The following is a 15,055-nucleotide window of genomic DNA, read 5'->3' on the forward strand; positions in this document are numbered from 1 at the left end:
ACTGGATAGGAGAACATATTTGCCAATGATACATGTAATAAGGGGTTAACCTCCAAAATTTATTAAAAAAACTTATACAACTCAACACCAAAAAGCCCCCCAAACTATCCAATTAAAAATAGGCAAAGGACCTGAAGAGACATTTCTCCAAAGAGGACATAATTGCTCAATAGACAAAGGAAAAGATGCTCAGTGTCACTAATATCAGAGAAATACAAATTAAAACCACAATGAGATATCACCTTACATGTGTCAGAATAGCTATCAGCCATAAATCAACAGACAAGTGCTGGCTAGGATGTGGAGAAAAGGGAATGCTGATTGGTACAGCCACTGTGGAAAACAGTATGGAGTTGCCACAAAAGATAAAAAATAAAATTACCTTAAAACCCAGCAGTTCCATTTCTAAGTGTATATCCAAAGAAACCCAAAACACTAACTTGAAAGACTGTATGCACCCTATGTTCACTGCAGCATTATTTACAATAGCCAAGATTTGAAAGCAGCCCAAGTCCATCAGTAGATGAGTGGATCAAAAAGCTGTGGTACATTTACACAGTGGAATACTATTCAGCCATAAAAAAGAAGGAAGTCTTTCCCTTTGCAACAGCATGGATGGAGAAAGACAAGTACCACATAATTTCAGTCATATGTGGAATCTAATGAACAAAATAAACTTACAAACAAAACAGAAACAGAATCATAGGTAGAGAACAGACTGAAGGCTGTTAGAGGCAGGTGTGTTGTGGGGCTGGGTGGAAAAGGTGAAGGGATTAAACAAAAACAAAACAAAAACTCATAGACACAGGCAACAGTATGGTGATTACCCGAGGGAATGGGGCTGGGGGTAGAAGCTGGTAGAGGGGGGATAAATGGTGATGGAAGGAGACTTGACTTGGGGTGGTGAACACACAATACAACATACAGATAATGTGCTAAAGAATTGTGCACCTGAAACCTATATGATTTTATTAACCAGTGTCAGCCCAATAAATTTAATTTAAAAAGTAAAAAAAAAAAAGTGAGATGTGAAAAAGTGAGGGGGAAAGGGGACAAGAGGGACTTGAATGCAGGGAGGGAGAAAAGCCAGAGCAAATCCATCCGTCCATCCATCCATCCATCCATCCAAGGAGCCATCAAATAAGTCTTAGGGAAACTCAGTAAGTATTTGTTAAGTGAATTAACAAAACTGATTAAAATACACTTTAAATGGAGTCCCAAAGTCAGGGCTTCCTGATAGAATAGCAAATCTGAGCTGCCCCAGACCGTGAGTTCCATGCCACCCCAAACTGCTGTGGAACCTGGCCGAAGGCCCGTGACTTCAGGGAGACATACAGATGTTTAACTGGAGCTGAAGAATCAATGGCCTGGGACCCCTCAGATGTGGTCAAAACAGGCCCCTTTCTTTCCCCACGTGCCTCCAGCGCCAGAGCCAGACTGGAGGGTCTGCTGGCTCCTCATCCCCGACTCCTGCCCCACTGCTCTTCCTTTTGAGACGATCCCTTTGTCTCCTGTTCCCCTGCAAGCTGAACAAGGTATCACCCATCAGGTGCGGTGGGGCTCAGGGCACCGCACCTGAGAAGCCTGTTCCCACTCAGGGGTGTCGCCCCCAGTCCCAGTTAACAGCCTGTCTGAAGTTCAAGGAGATGCAACTTGTATTGGTGCCCCTTTTTTGAGACAAGCTAAGCACTCTTCCAGGACTGGAGAAAAGGTTTCTCTTAGAAGTGAATGTGATTTTAAAAGACTTCTTTCTCTCTCTAAAACAATTTTAGAGTTCTCATGGCCTACAGATAGTTGGAGTTAAGGTAAAAACTTACTTGATGCAAAGAAAAAATCCCCTAAAAGTTTCATTACCCAAATGTATATAAGCTTGGGATTTCCCCGGTATGTATGACGTCATAACGGTGGTTGGTCGAAGCATGGATGGAGCCTGGAGACAGCAGCACCTTGAGGCAGACGTGGTCACTTGGGATGGAAATCTGGACCCTCTCACTTCTCAAAAATAACATCTCACTTTCAGCTGACACCCACGTGGAGGACGAGAGAGCTGGCTGGCAGTCTGGGAAACAAAGTCCCTGTTTGTACACAGGCACAGCCCTTTAGGTACGCAAGAGTGGCCACGCTCCCCAAATGACTAGGCCAGTGCTGGTGTCAACTGCCTGCCTTAGTAAGCTCGCAAATATTCTCAGTTCGTCAGACCCCACGCCCCGTTTCAGGGTTGAAATATGCTCACCAGATATGCAGATGATAAAGAAGTTTAGTGCAGACTTGTTTCTTTAACCTAGTTTGAGGACATTTAACAACATGGCAGCAGCACAAACATTCACTACATTTTGGGGCTTACTGTGTGCCAAGCAATTGTTCTAAAAAGTTAGATCGATCGATCGATCTTCATTCGTTTGCTCTTCAACACAACTCCATGAGGTTGGACTTATTATTCACATGTTCACTCACCCAATAGTGTACATCCTGCGCCCATCCTGCGTCCCCGGCCCGGCAACAAGCAGTCAGGGCACCGTGGTACACCAACACTAAGCCCTGGCCTCCTGCAGTCCTCGTTAGAGTGACTGGGGCAGGAACACAAAAAATGGAGAAGTATCTTTGTGTTGGGCGATGTTAAGTGCCACTGAGAAAGTGAGGCAGAGTACTGCAGGGGTACTAGTGAGGGCTGACATTATATGCCAGGTGGTCGTAGTTGGTGTGTGAGCAGGGCCCAGAAAAAGTGAGGGAGGGGCGTGGAATATGGGGAAGAGCATTCCAAAGAGTGAGAAGCACCGGGTCGGAGAGGAACCTGGGGCTCGGAGAGTTCGGAAGCTCCCTGAGTCACTCGGCTGGTCCAGGACAGAACTGGGGTCCGGACGCAGGCGGGTCCGGCTCCGACCCTGCGCCGCAGCCACCACGTGGGCTGCCTCGGTCTTCCCAGGTGGGTTCCACCCCACCCAGTCCCAGTCAGTAATTTCTGTTTCCATAGTTGCCAAAGGCAGAAATCCGCTGCTCTCAGCTACAACAGCACTGTTCGCTGTCTCAGTCTATTTCAGACTGAAACTGCAGCCACCTGACTCCCGGAAAGCAATGTGTGCCCTGGGCCCCCAGTCCCAGAAACCCCCCAGAACCTGCCTCACATGTGCCCTCGGCCGTCAAGGCTACTCCTTGCCTCCTGGGTGAGCACAACCAGAATTCAGTTGATTCTCTGAATCGACTTCCTTTTGAGCGTTTCTGTCTTCCGTTATGCTAATACACTCTCCTTTTCTGGTTCTTTCTCCCTTCCCAAGCTGCTTCCTGGGGCAGCCCACTTCAGTAGCCACTAACCGCAGGTGGCTCCTGAGCACAAGGGGTGGTCAGTCCGAAGTGAGATGTGAGTGTAAAACAGTAACCAGACTCCGAAGATTAAGTATGAAAAAGGGAATGTCAAAATCTCTTATTTATATCAACTACATGTTGAAGTGAAAATGCGGTGGCTGTATGAGGTTAAATGAAATCTGTTATTAAAGAGAATCTCTTTGCCAGCAAGACTCAGCCTGTGCTTTCGAGATGTCCGCAACCCGTCACGCTCAAAAGCTCCGTGTGCCTTCGACTGTACTTATCTTAGAACATATCTGAGATCTACAGCCTGCTTTGGGGAACTAGGTTCTCACTACAGCAATTTAAGACTCTGTCGGTCTTTTTAAATGTATTCTCTAAAGTCTGATTCAAGGTATTCCAATACACTATTGATCATTTCATTAAAAAATGTCTTTATAATCCCTTTTATTGTCCATTTAGTAGCTTAACTATTACAACTAATTTATGACATAGCCTTATTACTTTCTTATGAATCTGAATTTCTTATATTTGATGAATGTGCATATTAACCTTGATTTTTCCCCAGTTTTTAACTGTTGTGTGGGGGAAACGTTCAAGAAGCCACCAGCGAGCCTGACTGAAGTTCAGGCTCTAATCCCAACAGACATTCTGGAAATACTATGAAAAGAAAGTGACTGTCACCAGGAACCAAAAGGGGCTCACTTCCTAAGAACGAGCCTATTGAAATTATTTGGTTCCCTCAGATGGAGACTTGGTTGATAGAATAGATGGTCATAAAAGATAGACCTTTGTTTTGTTTTATTTTGTTTTAATTGTTCAGTTACAGTTGTCCCCATTTTCACCCCATTTCTCTCCCCCTGCCCTACCCACCCCCACACCTCCCACATTCTACCTGCCCTAGCCGTTGTCCTTGTCCATGAGTCCTTTATACATGTTCCTTGACAACCTCTCCCCTTCTTTCCCCCACCATCCCCCCTCCCCCCTCCCCTCTGGTCACTGTCAGTTTGTTCTTTATTTCCATGTCTCTGGTTCTATTTTGGTGGCTTGTTTGTTTGTTTTATTAGGTTCCACCTATAGGTGAGATCATATTGTATTTCTCTTTTACCGCCTGGCTTATTTCACTTAGCATAATGCTTTCCAGTTCCATCCATGCTGTTGTGAAGGGTAGGAGCTCCTTCTTTCTTTCTGCTGCATCGTATTCCATTGTACCACGTTTTTTTGATCCACTCATTTACTGAGGGGCACTTAGGCTGTTTCCAGCACTTGGCTATTGTAAATTGTGCTGCTATGAACACTGGGATGCATAGGTTCTTTTGAATTGGTGCTTCAGGATTCTTAAGGTATAATCCCAGCAGTTGAATTGCCAGGTCAAAAGGCAGTTCCATTTTTAGTTTTTTGAGGAAATTCCATACTGTTTTCCACAATGGCTGCGCCAGTCTGCATTCCCACCAACAGTGCACTACAGTTCCCTTTTCCCCACAACCTCGCCAGCACTCGCTGTTTGTTGATTTGTTTATGATGGCCATTCTGATGGGTGTGAAGTGGTCTCTCATTGTGGTTTTAATTTGCATCTCTCTGATGTCTAGTGATGCTGAGCATCTTTTCATATGTCTCTGGGCCCTCTGTATGTCCTCCTTGGAGAAGTGTCTGTTCAGGTCCTTTGCCCATTTTTTAATTGGGCTGTTTGTCTTCCTGGAGTGGAGTCATGTGAGTTCTTCATATATTTTGGAGATCAAAGTTCTAGCCACAGAGATCAGACAAGAAAAAGAAATAAAAGGCATCCAAATTGGAAAGGAGGAAGTAAAACTGTCAATGTTTGTGGATGACATGTAGTGTACATAGAAAACCCTACAGACTCCACCAAAAACTACTCTACCTAGTAAGAGAATTTGGCAAAACAGCTGGATACAAAGTCAATATTCAGAAATTGAAGGCATTTTTGTACACCAACAACAAATTATCAGAAATAGAAATCAAGAAAAACAATCCCATTTACTATAGCCAGAAGAAAAATAAAGTACTGAAGAATAAACCTAACCAAGGAGGTAAAAAGACCTGTGCTCAGAAAACTACACAACACCGAAGAAAGAAATTAAGGAAGACACAAACAAACGGAAGCATATACCATGTTCATGAACTGGAAGAGTTAACATCATCAAAATGTCCATACTACCCAAAGCAATTTATAGATTCAATGCAATCCCTATTAAAATACCCATGACATATTTCACATAGAACAAACATTTCAAAAATTTATATGGAACCATAAACGACCCCAAATAGCCTCAGCAATTTTGAGAAAGAAGAACAAAGTAGGAGGGATCACAATACCCAATATCAAACTATATTACGAGGCCACCGTATTCAAAACACTCTGGTCCTGGCAGAAGAACAGACACGTAGATCAATGGAACAGAATAGAGTTCAGGATAAACCCATGTCTCTATGGTCAATTCACATTCAACAAAGGGGGCGGGAGCATAAAATGGAGTAAAAACTGCCTCTTCAACAAGTGGTGTTGGGACATCTGGTCAGCTACATGCAAAAAAATGAAACTCAACCACCAACTTACACCATACACAAAAATAAGCTCAAGATGGATAACAGACTTAAACACAATTGTGACACCATAAAAGTCCTAGAGGAGAACATAAGCAAGAAAATTTTAGATATTCCACACAGCATTATTTTCACTGATATGTCCCCTACAGCAAGGGACATAAAGGAAAGAATAAGCAAATGGGACTTCCTCAAATTAAAAAGCTTCTGCACGGCTAAAGAAAACATCAGCAACATGAAAAGGGAACCGACCGTAGTGGAAACTATATTTGCCAATGATTCCAAGGATAGACCTTTGGATTAATGGCTCCCAACTGGGGGCAGAGGACAGACATGAATTTATTTCAGTGATTCTGGGCCATGGTTTCTCGTCACTCCCACTGTTTTCCTTTGGAGCCCCGGGGACGTAGGCTAAGAGCTCACCAGCCTAGGCACCAGCAGCAGCTGATAAGTGGAAGGCCAAAGGGACAAGGGGAAGAAGCCAAAGGAGAGCATCAGGTCTATAACGAACCTGACAGGCGTTTTCCTTGGAGGTTGGCAGATGACACAGAAGCCACCTCCAAAGAGGCCCTGCTGACACGTTTTCTGGCACTTAGCTGGGCAGGGTCTCGGTCTCACTCTTGCACACATTCAAACCTCAATCTGTCTGAGCGCAGGGAATGCCAGGTGTCCTGGTTCCGCCTGCCTTCCTGAGAAAGTGTGATTTGTCACTGCAGAATCTAAGGAGCCGTGCCCTCGAGGGCAAGCTTTAAAAAGTTTTCTGCTGGAGAAGAAACAAGTGAGAAGAAATCAAAGACAGAACACCTGTGCCAATCGGGGCTGATGTTGCTTTTAAACAGAGAAACCAACACTTCCCCTCGGAGCCTGTTTTTGCTAAAGGAACGTTAGTGTGACCGAGGGCAATGGCACAGATTCCTAGATCTAGTTCTTAAAAAGTGGTTCCAAGTCTCTTTCAAATTTCTAAAAGACACCTATCAAAATTACGCCAAAAACATAGCACCAAATGCAACGTGTAAAATTTGACTAGATCCTGTTTTGTTATTTCAAAAAGACATTCTTGTGAGAAGTGAGGAAATCTGAGTGAGGATAGAAGCTAGGGGATATTATGAGATTATTATTTTTGTAAATATGATAATGTTATCGGAATTACGCAAAGGTATTTAGGAGTGAGGTGTGGGTGTATATAGAGTGTAACTAGAGCAAAATGTACATAAATAACTATCATTCTGAATTCTGGGGCCCAAAGGTCTTCCCACGCCCCTACCGTAGACTATGATATGAATACGGCCCAATGGGACTGGTCACTGTGCTGCCCTATGTAATTTCACATGCCTCAGCAAAATTACACTGGACAATGTGTACATGTCACATAAAGAGACTGCCTATGGCTTCACCAAGGCTCAAACAGACGCTTATCTTGGGTCAGGGAAGCAGAAACTGAGCCAGACACCTGGGTTCTCGCACACTCGGACCCATACCTGCTGTGTGAACTTGAAACAAGGTATTTAGCCTAAGCATTGTTCTCTTTAATAGTCCCTGCCTTTAAAAAAACGGTGTGATGCCCTGACTGCTGTGGCTCAGTGGACTGAGCGCCAGCCTGCAAACTAGAAGGTCGCAGGTTAAATTCCCAGTCAGGGCACACGCTTGGGTTGTGGGCCACGTCCCCAGTTGGGGGCGTGCAAGAGGCAACTGATCAAAGTTTCTCTCGTGCATCGACGTTTCTCTCCCCGTTTCTCTCCCTTTCTCCCTCCCTTCCCCTCTCTCTAAAGATAAAGAAATAAAATCTAAAAAGCATAACAATGTGACAATGAAATGAAAACAAAAATCTAACCTACTAAGCACAGCACCCAGCACAGAACGTGTGCCTAATTCATGGCTGCTGTCATGATTCACACCGCATTGTAAGACTGAGCGTAATTTTCCGACAGGAACGCACCACACAGACTCCCTGAATCTGGACTGCAGCAAAGTTCATGAACAAGTCTCACATCATAACGTGGGTTAAAATGGAGATACGCTTGACAAATGTGGTATTATCTCATTGTTTAGATTTTTCAATACCTAAAGGAATTTTTTTGTTTTTAATTTTTTGTTGGTATTATTTTACAGTTGTCCCAATTTTTCCCTCTTTTCCCTCCTCCACCCATCCCACATGCCGCTCCCACAGTCCATTCCCACACTGTTGTCCATGTCCGTGGGTCATCCATACATGTTCTCTGACTAGGCCCTTCCCCTTCTTTCCACCACTATCCCCCTCCACCCAGCCCTCTGGTCACTGTCGGTCTGCCCCTGGTTCTATTTTTCTCGGTCTGCCCCTGTTTCCATGCCTCTGGTTCTATTTTGCTCATTAGATTCCTCTTAGAGGGGAGATCATATGGTGTTTGTCTTTCACCAACCGGCTTATTTCACTTAGCATAATGTTCTCCATTTCCATGTATGCTGTTGCAAAAGGTAGGAATTCCTTTTTCAATGGAAGGAATTTTTTTATGAAGTAGTATATGCCTTGGTTCCTGCATACAAGGGACCAAACACTAGTTGGGGAGACAGCTGACAAGAAGAGGGATCCATAAAAGGTAAAGAGCATCAGAATAGGGCAGGCTCGGCTAAAAAGAGCTAATACAATAACAGTTCCTGTTTTTGAACTTGCTACTTGCCCAGTACACAAATCAACAACCCACTGACGCAATCCCGTGCCAAAATCCTGCCTGCTCTACCTTCAAAACACATCCCAGTATCTCCCACTTCTCACCTGCCCCCAGAGTCTTGATTCTTGTCTGCAGTGTTGCCGCAGCCTCCCAACCTAACCGAACCGCTCCGTGCTGCTCCTTCGCTCCTTGGGCTCCACAGACTATTCTCACCCAGCACTCAGAATAATTCATTTAAACACTCCAGGCATCACGATTTCACTCCAGTTCAAAACCCCTCCAAACCTTTCCATGTTGCTGGGAGTAAAAACGTCACAGTTTTTAAAGGGCCCACAAAACGTCATCTCTAGGATCCAGTCCTGACTGCTTTTACAACTTCATTTCCTGATGCTTTCCGATAAAATTATCTCCTTGAAGTTCCTTAAATGCTTGAAGCCTTTTACAGAGCTTTGCTGCCATCCTCTCTGCCTGGGTTACTAGTTCGCCATCGGTCACCAAGCCTGCTCTCTCGCTTTCTTAAGTCTACACTGCCACCCTTTTAAAGAGACCCTCTCCTGCCCACAGTATACAAAATACCGACCACCCAAGAGTGGCCAAATGAAGTATCATACCTCCGCCCCATGGGGCACTAGGCAGCTGTGCAAAAGGAATGAGGGTGATTTCTATGAAGCGACAGAGAATGATTTTCCAGACACATGGTTAATCGACAAAAGCAAGGTACAAAAGGGTGTGTGTGTGTGTGTGTGTGTGTGTGTGTGTGTGTATATATATATACACAGTGTATGTTACCTGCTGTTTAAGAAAAGGACTTAGAAATAAACATATGTATCGGTTTATATCAGCAAACAAAAACAAGAAAGACAAAACAGAAACAAATTATATACTATGGGTGGGGAGTGGAGGGAGACAATAGGATTTCTCTGAGCATATCTTTTTATATGGCTGTGATTTGAATGTTAGTATATTACATATTTAAAAATTAAAGTAAGGCGGAAAAACCTTAAGTTGAATAAACAGAACCCATTAATGCAACTATATACAAATTGATAACATAATCACACAGAAGAGAAAGAAAAGGTTGATTCAAGTAACTTTAAAATCCAGTATTCTGTACATATCCAGTGGGATATATGGAAAAATAAAAAGGACAGCAAAGAAATCTTCAACTGTATTTAGTAATGTTTGTGCTTGGTAGCGGTAATAGTATAGCAATTATGAAACTATTTTGTGTTTAACATAAATTAGGAAAATATATTGATGCTACTAAGCTTCAGTATATCTCCCCATAAACTTCGAAAATATACCTAGGCTGGTAAGTTTCAGTATATTTTCACGGTGGAGCAGCGAGACGCATAAATGGAAGAGAGGGGAAGGAAGAAGAATCAAATGACAGGATTAGCCTTAGCCTAACACAATAAACCCACGACTCTGCGTAAACACTATTTCCGAGCTCGGGCAGCAGGCAGGGCCTGGAGCCACGAGTCCAGTACCTTGAGCATGCTCAGAGCGTTTCTGAATACTGCCCCCACTAAAAGGGACAAGGAAATCTAGCATTCCAAGGGTGAGGCAGGAAAGTACGAAAGGAGCCCAGAACTTCTTTCTGTGCCAGAAAGAAAGGAAGTGGTCAAAAATTCTCAGAAATGTGGCTAAAGGGAGCTAAAGCCTGTAAAGGATCTCACTTGCAAATCTGGGATCACTGAACATCAAAATGGACAATGCAGGAATACCACCTTAGAAAACATCCATGAGTCCATACTAATAATAAACCAAGGAAATGAAAAAGGGAGGTGCCGAAGTTCTTCATTACTGAAGAATGTCAATAACGTACCCTGGCTGGTGTAGCTCAGTGGATTGAGGACAGGCCTGTGAAGCAAAGGGTCACCGGTTCCATTCCTAGTCAGGGCACATGCCTGGGTTGCAGGCCAGATCCCCAGTTAGGGACGCATGAGAGGCAACCACGCATTTATGTTTTCTCTCCCTCTCTTTCTCCCTCCCATCACTTCTGTCTAAAAATAAAATAAAATCTTAAAAAAAAAAAGAATGTCAATAATGTATAAAGAAAAATAGGCATGGAAAATTGCCATCTACAAATATTTTAGTGACAATGGACTCAGGGAAGAATCGCCACTGGATGCTAAAACATTGCAGGAAAGATCGTTGGAGAACAGTATAGTCACACAATCTCAAAGTGTTCCTTAATAAATCATGTACTACTTACAAAGGGGAAAGGTGCCTCTACAATGAAGGAAGCTGATGAACCTCACCTGAACCAAATAACCGAAGTTAACATCTCCAGTAATGAGACACCTGAGCTGCATCCACCACCAAGATGCACTACAAAAAACTCCCGCCCCAGAAAGTGTCCAATCATAGACACGAGGAAACAGACAATCCAAATGGAGAGACATTGTATCAAACAACAAATCCTTCAAAAACAGTGATGTTACAAAATACAAAAAAAAAGTTAACAAGTTTTAGGTTAAAGGGGATTAAAAAGGCGTGACTTCCAAATGCAGCGGGAGCCATCTTTGGCTTCTGGGCTCTATGACGAGACAACGGTCTTCCTAGAAGACACATGATGAAATATTGGGAGGAGCTGCAACCCTCAAATGGTTTAGCATAAACAAATGTTAAGTATATGCATGTAGGTACCAAAAAAGAGAAGTAAACCAAGTGTGACAAAATGTTCACTGGACTATTTTTGGCAGCTCTTCTAAACATTTTAAATGTTCCCAAGTTTTTAACACTTAAAAGGAAATCTTAACCACTTCCCCTCCCCTTCTGCATTACCAATGAGTAAATGAACCCCATATCTACACAGTTACTTGTTCAGTTACTTACCGTCTCCCCCACTGTAACATAAGCTTCCCAAAGGCAGGAAGGAGTCTGCTCCGTGCTGCATCCTCAGGCCCTGGTACAGTGTCTGACCCAAGGCTGACCCTCAATGAAGTATTTATTGAATGACTGATGTTCACCATCATTCTATGAAGTAGATACTGTTATTATCCCTTCTCTCACGTGGGTGGTTCTCCTTCTCTCTCTCATCAAAGGCAAAGATACTGAGGCACACAGAAGGGTGGTAACTTTAAAGAAGTTATAACTCAGGTGAGGGGTGGATCCGGGGTCTGAAGCCTGGCATCTGACTCTAGAACTGGTGCTGTCAGTCACTGGCAGGCAGCTCCCCTAGTGAGGCAGGCTGCACCCCAAAGGGCTCACCTTCTGTGGGGTACACCATCCATTCGGCTCTGTCAGGGCATGGCCTATTCAGAGCAGGTGACATTCGTGCCTGCTAAATGACATGACCTCTGAATGAATACATGAACTAGGTGGCAGATGCCACCTTGATGGAACTGTTCCGAACATCTTGCTGGAAGATATGGGACTTGAGTAAACTGGGTTTCCAGTTGAGGGGACCATGGGTTCAGACAACGGTCACCGAAGGTGCGTTCTGGAACTGGGGAGAGATCAGCTCTGTACGGGTCTCTCCCCCTGTCCTGTAGACCCTGGCTTGTGAAAGCCTCCCAGCTCCTTGTGCCCTGTGATGGTCTCTGCCCTCAGTTCCTCTCAACCGCAGTCTCTCCTCTCCGCTCCCGCCAGAGTTTTCTTCCTAAGGGCCTGGTTCTGGGCCTGACAGGCTCCAGAAGACTTCTCCTTTGCCTGGAGAAGAGAATCCAAACTCCCAAAGGGGACACCTAGGGCTCCAGCTCGAGTGGACACACTTCCTCTGCAGTGACACCAAATGATTCTGTGTTGCCCTATCTCCCCCTGTACACTGGGTGGCCCTGTCTTTCTTACCTGCTCTCCTCCTCCTGGAATCTTGCCCCACATCATGTCCACAAACCACCTGTCCCCAGAGGCCACAGTCAAATGCTCTCCCTTTCATGAAGTCCGTTTCACAAAAGGTATGTGAAGTGAGGCCATCACCTAAGGACACTTCTTTGCCCTCTCCCGCCGCATACCCCACGCACATTAAACGCATCACGTGTAACCTCTCTTACATTTAATTCTGTGTCTTATCAAGGAGGTACTTTGAGCAGAGTTCGGCCCCTCCCCCTAGGCTGTACTCCGGAGACGGGGAAGAAGGTACCTGTCAGGCACACCGTCAATGCTGAATGCAGAATGGAGACGGAAGGTTGATCTGGTAGGAAGTGCTAAGGGGACCCCGATGGGAAACCCCAAGGAATAGAGAAAAGCTAGTTAAGGGGGTTATTACTATGCTCCAGGGGTCTGGCCATCACTTGACTCGGGATGTGTGTGTGGAAGGGTTTCTGAGGGTGGGGAGATAGAAATGGGCGCAATGAAACCAACGTTCCTGGGCTGCTGTGACGATTAGAAGAATGGTGACAGGGATGGGGGCAGCTCTAGACACACGGCAGGAACTTCTTTTACGCATTGAAGCAGGAGGAAAGGCGCACCTGCCGCCCTACTGAGGACTCCTTCTGCAAGACCTTCGCCTACGGACACTTCTTTCCGCCCTCCCCCCGGCCCACCTCCGCGGGGCCAGCCCGCCGACGCCGCGGGGAGAGGAGCGGTGGCCTCGGCAAAACCAGTTGTTGGGCAGGTGGGTCGGTCTCTCCTGCCCCGGCACAAGGGACTCAGACTGTAGTCTGAGAAAAAGGCACACCCTTCCGGGGAACACTCGGTGGGAAGGGGAACCGCGATGGGGGGCGGTGGGGCTTAAAAAGAACTCCAGGGAAAGGAAGGAGGCAGCGCAGGCTGGGGTGAACGCGCTGGAGTCTTTCCGTCTCCTTCCCAAACGCGATCCCGGCGCCTGACGTCCCAGTTGCTGCCGGCCCACCCAAGGGGGACCTGCAGATGCAGTGACCACTCTCTCTCCCAGACAAGGTTCGCTCGCGGCGTTTTTACCCGCTGTCACCCTTCCCCCAACCCGAACCCAACTTGCAGTCGCTTCGGGCCACACCCTTCCATCCGGCCCCAAAGTCCTGGGACCTCGGACACCCCAGCGCCGCCTAGTCCCCGCGGGGACTCCTGGGAAGGCCGCCACTCACCAAACTGGAGCAGGAGGATGGCCAGGTTGATTACCGCTGCTACTGCGGTCCGCCCGGAGACCTTGACCGTGCCCATGGCCCCTCCGGAGCGCAAATGCCTGCGGCGCCGTAGCAGCCACAGGCTTCCCGCCAGGACCTCCCTCGCCCCGCCCCCTAAACGCCACGCCCCCTTCACGCCACGCCCCCTCCGTCTGTCCCATGGCGTCGGCCCACCGCGTCTGCCACAGCACGGGGCGGAGTTCCCCCCTCGCGCATGCGCGGCCTCGCGCGTGCGCTCTAGAACTGTCCCTTGGCCTGGGAGCGGGACGGAGGTGGTTCTACAGCGGGGCGTTCGCCACCCCCTAAGATGCTTGCCGCTGTGCTGGGCCCTGAAGGAACGTCAGAGCTCTGCCGCGGGGCAGGGAGGCTCTGAAGAGCTTCATCCTGCAGCGCTTCCTGGCAGCCGCCGCCGCGCCGAGCCCGCTTTTCCTGCCCGGGACACGCGGCCTCCTGAAGCCACGCTTCCCTCGGGTGTTAAAAGGACACGGGGGCTGCCAGAGCGCTGCTGGGATGAGTGGGGTTCCCGGAGCAGCACCTCGGACTCCATTCTCTGCTCGTTCAAGCGCGCGCCACCTTCTCCTGCAGCCTGACCCCCAGTCCCAGTGGTCCCTTCGGGGGGGGGGGCGGCTAGAATTTCCTCCCCGTGGCTTCCCCCCTCCGTTTCCCTCTTTGCTCCCTCCCTTCAGCCGCGGATCCCCTCGGGCTGAGGGGTCGGATCCGTTGGCCTAGTGTTAGGCCCGCAAAAAGCTCTGCCCCTTGGGCGGGGCAGACGCTCGGGACTCCCGCCCGATAGCTGCTAGCTTTCGGTTGACGGTGCCGCCCCTCAAGTCCGCCGGCTCCCAGAGCGGGTCACCCCCCGAACCGGCCGCTGCGTCAGCCCCCCGGCCGCCCCCTTTTTCTCTGGGAGAGAGGCGGCAGAATTGCCCAGGGAGGGAGTTAAGGAAACTCTCCCAGGAACAGGAGCTCTGCTGTCCGAACAGACGCCAACGTGCTGCCCCCTGCGAAAGAAACCGAGGGGAAGCGCGCTGAGCCGCGCTGGCTTCTCCGTCGTGCTCAGGTGGGGCCCCAAACCACTCAAGACACTTGAACTAACTTAGAATTCATGAATTGTTTCTCAAGTTAGCCATATTTTTTTTAAATTATGGATTGATTTTAGGGGGTGGGGAGAAAATGGGGCTTTACTTGTTGCCCCACGTGCTGATGCGTTCATTGGCTGATCTGGTTTGTGCCCAGCCGTGTGTGGACGCTCACCTACCAGGGTGCACGGGCGAGCGGCGGGCTCACCCACACCGCGATCCTCCTCGTCCCACCGTCACTTAATCTGGCGGCGCCCGGCGTCCAGGACGTGCCTGGGGCCCCGGGAGTCCCTGAGGGGTGGAGTCCCTGGGGCAACCACTCGGACACCCTGGGGTAACCTTGTCCATCCCATGCGGGGGGCAGATTTGACCGGGAGGGGCAGGGCGAGGAGCTGCAGGGGACGCAGTGGGAGGGACCAGCAGA

At 47.5% G+C, this 15,055-nt stretch overlaps 1 protein-coding gene across 1 annotated transcript in view; it reads right to left on the reverse strand.

Moving 5' to 3' along the window:
- The window catches only part of CD58 (CD58 molecule), a 53,135-nt gene extending 39,474 nt beyond the window's left edge, over positions 1–13,661 (reverse strand). The window contains exon 1 of the mRNA XM_024570643.3: positions 13,517–13,661. Coding sequence (XP_024426411.2) covers positions 13,517–13,592 — 76 coding nt within the window. The 5' untranslated portion in view covers positions 13,593–13,661. The remainder of the gene's footprint in view (positions 1–13,516) is intronic.
- Between the last annotated feature and the right edge of the window lie 1,394 nt (positions 13,662–15,055).

This window comes from Desmodus rotundus, chromosome 12, assembly GCF_022682495.2.
Source record: "Desmodus rotundus isolate HL8 chromosome 12, HLdesRot8A.1, whole genome shotgun sequence".
NCBI lineage: Eukaryota > Metazoa > Chordata > Mammalia > Chiroptera > Phyllostomidae > Desmodus > Desmodus rotundus.